The following is a 10,753-nucleotide window of genomic DNA, read 5'->3' as shown; positions in this document are numbered from 1 at the left end:
GAGACATCGTCTGTGAGGCGGTTTCCGCCGGCGCTGCTGAGGATGGAATCGACTGAGAAAGAGGAGAAACTTTTCCTGATGACGGCGCTGAAAGCCGACTGGGGCTTCTCGCCGACGCCGCCGCCGCCGCCGCCGCCGCCTCCTCCCCCTCCTCCTCCTCCTCCTCCTCCTGTGTTCACCGTCGCCCCGGACATGGTGCAGTTAAAGGCGGCTGCTGGCTGACGATGACAACGCTGCTGCAGCTCCCTCCGACTGCGTTGAGAGAGTGTTGGCAATACGGCACAGTTAGTAAATCAGATATCTTCTTCACACTAAAGTCACTCATTGATTACTGTTATATTGACTGTCTTACTCTTCAGAAAAATGAAGCGAGTTGCTGTATAACAGACTTGTCATTCTAGACCTATCATAGGCACCAGATAGAGCCTTTGGAGCACTGTGCAAGGTGAAACGGCGTGGCGCGAAGTCTTCTATTACGAATCATTACAGCTTAAGCACATCCTGTAAACACCGAAGAGCGTCAAGTTTCATGTGGTCGACTATAGACCGTCCACCACAGACTGGCACTTATCGCAGACCAGCATCCGAGAGTCATTCTAATTCCCGCCTCCTTGCATACAACCCGACCAATCGCCTTCGGCATCATGTTAGTGGGTGGAGTGTCAGCTATCCTTGCGGCCAATGACGGGCGCGCTCTCTTCCTGGCTTGGGTATGAGACAAGGCTAAGCGAAGAAAGCGGCTGTATAATGTTTATACCATTAAAGTGTTTGGTAAATGAATAGACTAACACGCTCTTTTCCTGTCACCTTTTGCCACGCTCTTTAAATTGGCCTGACTATTGCCACGTGAAAGATTTTCAAGTCGCTTTACTTTAGCGTCCTCACAAGAATGCCTTCGCCACCAAACTTTACGTCTGTCAACGTTTTAGAATGTCCTTCATAAGTATAATATAAATATATTATATATTCAGTTTTCTGTTTGAATTTCATTTGATATTCGCATTAGATCAGTCTGTTGTCTTGAACTCTGGTTCTAAAGAGACAACACTTTCTGACAACGGACTGATTTTTATAGGACAGAAATTAGGGGAATGGAAAAATTCGGGAAATCTCTAAGCTGCAACTGGCGTCCCCTCATCACCTCACCAAAGAATACCTACCTCTCAAGAATACTGATTAGTTGGGTATTCATGGACTAAGTGACAGAAGAATGGTTTTTATGATGATAAGAAGATGATAACTTTGAAGCTTAGGGAGAAGAAACTTTTGTCCTTTTTTTTCTTTTTCTTTTTTTTACTTACGTTCCTACTCTTTTTTTTCGTTCATGTTATGACTGTGGAAGGTTATGAAGCAAATTTAAGCCAATTGATTTCAAATTCATTTAGACCACATTAGTTACCATTCTTGCGCTCACTTTTATCTAACACGATTTACATCGACACAGGCTACGTTTGAAACGAAACAGTTTTTCAGTGGTCTAATTTTCTTATCGCAGCTGAAATACTATTGCATTATAGCTGCTATTAAAGAAAGAGTCGTGTAATGTTAATAATAAAGGCTATGTAGTTTTATATTGTTTTCAAGTTTGAAAATCAACTGTATTAAGTCTCTGAAGATTTGTTATCCTTTTTAAAAAAGAAGTGCTAAGTATGTTGTAAGTATTTGTCTGATCTATTTCAAGTCCCGGTGAATTTAATTATTAGCGTGATCTTTCAAAGTAACCAGAATTGCTTCAGTCTCCTAAGCATTGCTGGTTCGCTAATGAATGGGTGTTTGGAGTATTTGTAGCCGAAAACAATCAATGCGTATTCTTGTATCCGCAGCGCACGAGTTCATCAAAGAAGCGTCATCTTTTAGGAGATCTCCAGGACACAAATGAAAACTATATAGATCATATAGCTTCCCGTAATGCTTTCTCACCTCATTTTCTGTCCACATTCCTCTGTATATATATATATATATATATATATATATATATATATATATATATATATATATATATATATATATATATATATATATACACATTTATATAATATTCTGACTCACTACGGGACCGTAACACGGTCTTTCGAGTGAGAATCCAGGGCATTAGCAATTCGGAACTCTCACTCGAAAGACCAAGGTTTGGTCCTGTGGTGAGTCAGCAATTTATTTCTGTAGAACACGTTTCCATGTGTTCATTTCCATAAGATATATATATATATATATATATATATATATATATATATATATATAATATATATATATATATATAGTTTTCCTGTAAAGAAAACTATTGAGACGGCTTTGTCTGTCGGTCTACACTTTTTCTCTGCCCTCAGATCTTAAAAATTCCTGAGGCTAGTGGGCTGCAAATTGATATGTTGATCATCCCCCTTCCAATCATCAAACATACCAATTTGCAGCCCTCTATCCTCAGCAGTTTTTAATTTTATTTAAGGTTAAAGTTAGTCTAGCACCGCTATAGGTTACCAGCGACACAGGCCACCACCGGGCCGTGGCTGAAAGTTTCATGAGCCGTGGCTGAGACTCTCTTGGCTTATGACTGAGAGTTTTATATAGTATTATATGCTGTGCAGGAAACTTGATTGCGCCAAAGAAACTTCGGCGTATTTTTTACTTTATACTGATTACAGCAACTGATCCATCGGCGTCAGTATCATTTATTAATGTTATTGTTATTAGTGTTACTAATATTGCTGCAGTTGATCCTTATAATGCTTTTGCTATTAAGAGCCATCTTCGCTTCCTTTTTCATCTTCTTCTTCCTCATCTTCTTCATCTTATTATTATTATTATTATTATTATTATTATTATTATTATTATTATTATTATTATTATAAGCAGCGCATCCTGAGCTTAGTAATTTTGATTTAGCGGAGGAGCTGATTTACAACTAAAGTTGCCCCGATGAGATGTTATCTTGAAGAAACAATTACGACGAATGTGTCGCCCATCACTCCCCTGAAGGGTGTCGCATCTAGCGAAATGCGATAAGAATGAATAAAAACATGAAGAAGAACATTTAGCCAAAGATGTCTATTGCTTGTCTTTCAAACATGGAAACTGATAAAATCAAAATGAACAATTGGACGGAAATAAGCTCATTATAATTTCAGCGGATGAAAGCGATTTATCAACAATTTGAAAGCAGCAATGGTGATTTTGTGGTTACTATATAAAGCTCTGGAATCCAAATATATGACCGCGCCGAGAGGAAAGTAGGTATCTCCGACTGAGGTGAATTTCTGTGGATGCATAACAATGACATTTGTCTCGGCATTCAGTCATTTGAGCGTTGGACGAAATTTGAGAGTTGGCATTGTCACTAGGACTCTGCAGATATGTTTTATCTCCCCAAAATAAGGATCAATAACTGGAATCCTTTGAGAGCGCTTCGGCAGAACGTCAATATTGATTTGTCAAACGCCAGTTACCGCATACACATATTTTCCTCCTCGGCGAAGCGTAAAGGAAGAATTGACATCCTGACGTCAGCAGCAAACTTCTCCCTTTAAACTTTATGCCTCCGGAATGTCAGTTTAATTGACAGATAAGACAGATTATGGTGTTCTCGTCTTTAATTGGACTATGGATTTGAAATTCACGGCTCGTACCTTTCTACCGCCACAGGAATTTTTCCCTTTTTTTTTTCTCACACTGTCATCTTGTGGAAGGTATCGGTTAACTGTTGGCACAACTACTGGAAGTTAATGCAAAAAAGATGCATTAGAAACTCACATTCATCTCGAAGGTAATTATATAAATGGTTAAATAAAAAAAACTTGAAATTCAAATCACGGTGGAAGCTGTGGGTTAGTTGTATGGTATTCTGCTCTGTCAGTAAGAATGATAGATTTTTCTCCGTTCATCACCGTTTCAACATGATTCCATCTTTTTAAGTCACGCTACAACTTTTATCCGTTCATATGAGTTACGTAGCTTTAACGGCTCCTTAACCCACGTATCCATCGTGAATGGGCGATTTACAATTCATTAGTGGTGTGGTCGTGGTAGCTAATTTACGAATTGCTATTGTTCCCTCGGGGGTTCTTCATATTTGAATCCAGTTTAGAAGTATAATTTATGAGCAATAGTCATTTCGGAAACAGTGACTCTCGCTACTTTCAGCTTTTTTAAAGGGTATTTTTACTTGAACGTGAGAGCACAGATTCTCTTCAGCTCTTCTGTTGACGTGACGTCACCCACTAAAAATACAACGCACTTTATTTGCCTCGATTCCGAGAGAGTGATCACCAGCTTTCCCATGCAAATGGGACTGCGTCGCAGCAAGGAATTCATTCACACGTAACACTCTCTAGTTCCAAAGTGCATACTGTAGATTTTGCATTTCGGTTTTATGTACCTACAATTAGAATCTAATGGTTGGGGAACAATTCTTTGATTGTTTTAAGTAAAATGAATATCAGCCATATCCTTCAGGAAACTAAACTCTCTAGATTCGTACGGAGAGCTCTTAATCCAGACTTACTCGCCATGACCGCACAGCCAGGCAGAATAACGTCCTCCAGGGAGCAGTAGCTGGGCATCACAACAAACTAGAATGGTCAAGACCAAGCGGAAGCCCGATATAAGGAGTCCTTCTCTTTGCGAAGCTTAAGGATTTTAAGTGTACTCGCAACAATATATGAAATTTTAATACCGAAGCAAGGGATATTTTATTCCTTAAATAGTATAATAGAATAATGATAGAAGAGATAAATTAAATCAACAATCACGTGAGTAAAAGAATTAAATTTCCACTTTTCGTTGGGATCGAACCTTAGACTCTCGAGTGAAAGCAAGGACACTACCAACATGACTCAACTAATATCATGTCATTCAGATTACTCAGAAGATGTCATTTGAATGCAGTGTTATCAAATGAGGTACTGATGGGTCGGGAAGTTGTGTAAAACTGTATTGGCGAGGTGCGCATCCTACAGAGGTAGATCAGGTTCTGCTGTCCGTTTTGTTTTATGTGGCGTAACTGGCAACCTCTTAGTGTTTCTATTACTATTGATACTAGTAATAATACTAACTATTCCTTAAATTTTATTTTCATGTGTTTGGATGTGGATGGTTGAGCAGAGAAAAACAGTTTTGCTAATGTCATTTGAGGTTAGTTGTCGTCAACCGATTTAGAACGCTTTTTGTGTGTGTGTGTGAAGTTTGACAGAAATGTTAAAAGTATTGCAATTGATGTAATATAAACATGCGATTAGCCTCTCTTCTTTACTGTTATTACTTCTGCTTTCTTGACTCCACCTCTCATAGATCAAGAAATTGCATAATATCTCTCAGATAAGTGCAAAACCATCTCCTAGGCACCAACTTTGACAACGTAACCAGCATTCATTGATTTTCATTATTAAGGTATCAAATGATAGTAACCTCCGCCAGTATCATGCCCTGTAATGTTAACTTAATTTACCCTGACAGTTGGCTGTTTCTTTATTCAAACTGAAATATACTGTTAGTATTTCTAGGACACTGAATCCCTCAGCCAATATCTTTTCATTATCCCTATTTCTTTGATTACATGCATCCTTCATTGCAAATTCATTTTTGAAAACAAATCCGATCTACCTCTTTTTAACTGTACGACAAATAATAATAATAATAATAATAATAATAATAATAATAATAATAATAATAATAATAATAATAATAATAATAATAATCAATAATAATTAGGCTGTTGTAGATCTCCCTGTTTTAAAGAAATATTTCAAATCATTTATTATTTCAGGTCTTGAATATTGCTCTCAACTTTAGACTTCAAATGATGGTATGCACCTTAAATTGTAAAAAAAGATTAAAAAAAAAAACTCAACGTGCTGTTGTATAACATATTTGATAATCATCTATAACAAATTTCAGAACGATTACCTTTACATTTAGAAATGCAGTTAATTCTAAGAGACTACCTTTATTTCTGTGAGGTTTATTGCCACACTATTGTGGAATGATCATCCTATTCTATAGCTGAATTGTTGGAACTTCAGTAATTCAAACTTGGCACAAATTCTTGTTTGTTGACCAGGCTGACATGAGTCTCACATCATAGTTTATTTGTTAATTGTCTTGCCTATTTCGATTTGTTAATTATATGAATTGTTTTTCTTTGACATTTCTGTTTTATAATTCATTTTCTACTATTCAGGTTTCTTTCTGTACAGGACTGCTTTCCCCATTGGGGTCTTATAATTTGTAGTGTTGATTAAAGTATCCAACGTTCCATCTTAACCACTTCATTGAGAATAAATGTATTATGCTGCTTAATAACTTATGCTGCCAGAAAAAAAAAATATCTCACTTGGTATGACAAAATTATTAGTACCAGCAAACGTAAATCTCTAAAATTTTAGGCAACTGACACAACATTAGTCTGAACAGAATTGTATGTAACCCCACATTTTGTCTTCTTCGATATAATATTATCTTATTTATATTCTGAAAAGAACTTCACTTTCTCCACTAATTTTTTTTTATATATGGTTTTCCCCTTTTATTTAATCAGACATTCAACGACATTTTTTCCCATTTGGATGACGGATTTTGGCGTCAAGTCAGCCATCTCTGATTTCGATGATTCCACCTTCAAAATATAGACAAATGATGGAATGAAATGGACTGGAATATAAAACTTTGGCTTGAGAGGGAAATTGAGAGCAAAAGGCTTTGAAAGGTGTAATAAGAGGAACCCCTCTCAGTTGCACCGAAACAATTGTTTTCAGAGGAGAGGGTGGAAAGTAAGTTGAAATAAAAAGAATATGAACGGAAGTACAGTAAAAAAAAAAAAAAAAAAAGAGTTTGCAGCAATGGGCCGAAGGGACGCTGCAAAGAACCTCAAGTAATGACTACAGTGCACCGCGTGAGGTGCACTGACGGCACTATCCGCTGCTGGAATATACAAAATTATAGTTTCGGGTTTTAAGATTTAACTAATTTGATTTGTCAGACTGTTAGGAACTATGTTGACCCCTCAAAAAGAAGTGTGTCTAGTTCAAGAAGCACAAAAGATGACTTTTACAAGTGACATCATAGCAGCAGAATGATGTTTTATGTAGCCTTATGCCTGGTGCTGATAAAAAGAAATTTCCAGCAACGTATTGAGGTCCTTAACCAAACACATCCTTTGGTCCGCTAATCATGAAGAATGTTGTTTAGTCTCTCTCTCCACATTAGTATCAACGCTGATCATGTGAGGAACAACAGCCCTTTGATTTTAATACCTTGTTCCGCATAAAATAAAGTTGATATATTTCATTTGACTTATGAATTAATCACTTGATTTAAATCAATGTTTGAAGGAAAGGAAGGAACATAATCACTTGTGTACAGGATTCCAAACGCAGAAATTCATCAAACTTCTGACGTGATTGATTCTTGTGTTTACGATTTTTCTCCTCCACTTATATTGCTTTAGGTCAACGGACTCATCGGCGATGAAGGATAAGAACTTATTTCATATATATATATATATATATATATATATATATATAGCATATAATAATAATAATAATAATAATAATAATAATAATAATAATAATAATAATAATAATAATAATAATAATAATAATAATAATAATAATAATAATAATAAAGGTGAAAGACACTAAAATCTTGATGTGATCCATATATTTAATGCCAGGCCACTACCTAATGTGATTACCGGCACAGAACAAAGAAAACAAAGGCATAATAATAATAATAATGATACACAAATCAATTGCAGTAACAGATACTTTCAGTCACAAATAGCTAGAATGTCTGTCTGAATTTTCAGTACCCTTAATCTGTTGTCATACCTTGGAATAAAGAATAGCATCGCTCATCACAGAGACTTGGTAATGATATTCTGCATCATACATGCTACCACATCTCTCTGGAGACGTTTACGGAAGTTCAGAAGTAAAGGCGTCATTTTCTTGGTCTACAAAGACACACAAAATACCTGAAGTAGAACTGTACATTCGAGGGAATGACTGCCCACAATGAACAAAATTTTCCCAGAATTTTAATGCACTAAATTGTGTCACAGACATTTGCTGATTAAATGTACATCAGCAAGGGGATATAAATAGGCTAATCGCAGAGTTACCTTGAATGGTGAGCCATGAGAGCCAAGCAGACAGAACCAGAGACAAAAGCACCCATCCAGAAATACGGTTCACTAATCTCATCTGTAGGCAAGCAGCGAGTGTGGATGGATTTCAGATTAGATACCTGCTTTCCAGCCGTACGCTGCAATGAAAGTTTTCCCAGTGGAAGCTCTATAGTACCTAGTAATTGCCAAAAATTAAACACACTGAAATTTGATAATTTCCCCATCATTATCATCAACCCTGAAGGATGACGATGACCAGCCTACAAAAGGATTAGAACTCTTAAAAAAAGGATAAAACACCATATTATATATATATATACATATATAAATATACATATGATTTTAAATCACGAAGACATAAGAAACGTGATGATTATACGAAGAAAGTTACAGCTACGGTGGAAAAGTGAAACACTGGAGATGCTAAGTACTTATGTCTTATTACCAAGACATGGTCACAGCAACTGTGATCATTTCTTCATAATAAGACGAAAGTACTTATCACCTCCAGTGTTCCAATATTCCTTCATGGCTGTAGCTTTGTTTATATACATATACATACAAACACACACAACACACACACACACACACACACCCACACACACACACATATATATATATATATATATATATATATATATATATATATATATATATATATATACATATATATATATATAGATATACCAGTGAGCAAGGGGCAGAAATACCGAATGTAGGCATCAAACATGGGGGCAGACAGGAATATTCGTGTTTATTCCTAAAGTTTTATATGCCATGATGCCATCTCCAGGTGTTCTAGCATTTAAAAAACAAATATTGACAATAAAAACTAAAAAAAAAATACACAAAGGCAAATTCAGGACATAAAAAACGACAGTCGGCTTATAAGTTAGAACAGGTAAAGTACTGAGAAATTAATTAAAACAAACAGAACGTAAGAAAGAAAAGAAAAAAATATTGATATATTTAAGATTTATATTTTAAAACATTATAATTTGAAAACCAAACCAAGAAAATAAATAAACAAAATAAGCTTTTCGAAAGAAAAACATAATAACAAAAGCATTATTATTACGACAGGTATAAACGAATAGCCGAAGTTGAGTGTTCAATATCGGAACAAGCTGTTTTATAATCAACGACTCAAGTATTAGTATTTCTAGTTGGCTTGAAGTTCGTCCAACTATGCAGAAATCTTCGCTTTCAATGGCAGTTTTACAGAATTTCGTGTAATATCTTACATTAGAGTGTTAGGGGTTGGAGATTTTTAACCCTCCACGAAAACTTATCCCCCTATGAGAATCAATTCGTACTTTTAGAAGCCTCCGAGTGGATTCCACATAAATCCCCGAGTTGCACTTGGTGCACGAATACTTGTACACCACTAAGAAGGACATCGTAGCACAAATTTGATCCTTAAAATAGAGCCAATCGGGAACCAGTTTGACATGCAATGCACCAAAATGTTTTTGAACTATGCTCATAAATTTTTTTTTTTTAAATGGACATCATGACAGCATGGAAACTTGTCGTAAAAGTGTAATTTTGGTACCGTGAGAGTATAACACTCATTGAGAAACCCCTTGTTTAGTAGTTTATTGAGGCTATTGAAAACTATCTTTGAATGAAAACAATTGTGTTTAAAGTATTCTAAGAGAAAGGTAACATCATCGCGAAAACTCCAACTAAAGTCACATCAGAATTAAGCTTAAAATTATAAAAGCAAGAACTGTTAAAACTGACACCTAATCGTGTTAAAGTTTTTTTTTTTTTTTTTTTTTTTTTTTTTTTTTTTTTTTTTTTTTTTTTTTAAAACCGTGGTGGTAAAATGACTGTTATGTCTGATAACCAGAACGTCAAGAAACGTCAGTCGATTGTCCCCTTCCTTTTCAAGAGTAAACTTGAGGCTGGGGTGGCAGCAGTTACCAAATTCCAAAACGGAATCCGGGTCATACTCTCTTTTGAAGAGGGCAAAGATGTCGTCAACACACCTTACATGAAAAAGAGCATTCTTCAGAAGAGTATAATATATATATATATATATATATATATATATATATATATATATATATAATATATATATATATTATATAAATATTCCTCTTATTGAAAAGTTCACTAAATTATTTTCATTCGTTGCTTCGCAGATTTGTGATCCAAATTTGTCTTCTTTTTGGTTTCTGTTTAGAAATCCGTGAAATATGTGCATTTCCTGTCTGAACAGATAAGTCAAAATATACGTCATCTATCTTAGAGAAATTACAGATGATTTTCTTGTGCATCTTTTTATCCATCCTAATTAATTGCCTCCCAATAGTCAAGAGTCGCTGAGTTTTATTGAACAATGACAGGAAGCCTATTTTCCTCTAGCAATACTTCGTAGCTTTGTTTAATGGGAAAAGCTGTAACTTTCCTTTCAGAGGTTCTTGCTGCTATAAACGTCGATGGGTGTTTGATGGTGCTATATACGTATATATATAGTCCGGACAGCGTGTTTATTTGAAGTTATTTTGTGAAATTGATCTTGATTTGCATATTTCGTAACCTTATATTAAGATTCAGAACCAATATATCGGTAGATTGGGTGTGTTTTTTCTATCAGCTCTTAGATTAATGGATATTGGAAATGAGCTG

The 10,753-nt window shown here is 35.5% G+C and overlaps 1 protein-coding gene across 1 annotated transcript in view; it reads right to left on the bottom strand.

Moving 5' to 3' along the window:
- The window catches only part of LOC135214557 (homeobox protein MSX-2-like), a 3,559-nt gene extending 2,971 nt beyond the window's left edge, over nucleotides 1-588 (bottom strand). Inside the window, exon 1 of the mRNA XM_064248924.1 lies at nucleotides 1-588. This exon is cut by the window's left edge and continues 428 nt beyond it. Within this exon, the coding sequence (XP_064104994.1) occupies nucleotides 1-194 (194 nt within the window). The 5' untranslated portion in view covers nucleotides 195-588.
- Nucleotides 589-10,753: the final 10,165 nt, after the last annotated feature.

Source organism: Macrobrachium nipponense, chromosome 46 (assembly GCF_015104395.2).
Source record: "Macrobrachium nipponense isolate FS-2020 chromosome 46, ASM1510439v2, whole genome shotgun sequence".
Taxonomy (NCBI): domain Eukaryota; kingdom Metazoa; phylum Arthropoda; class Malacostraca; order Decapoda; family Palaemonidae; genus Macrobrachium; species Macrobrachium nipponense.
The sequence above is the reverse complement of the archived record's forward strand: the minus strand, read 5'-3'. Positions and strand labels throughout refer to the sequence as shown.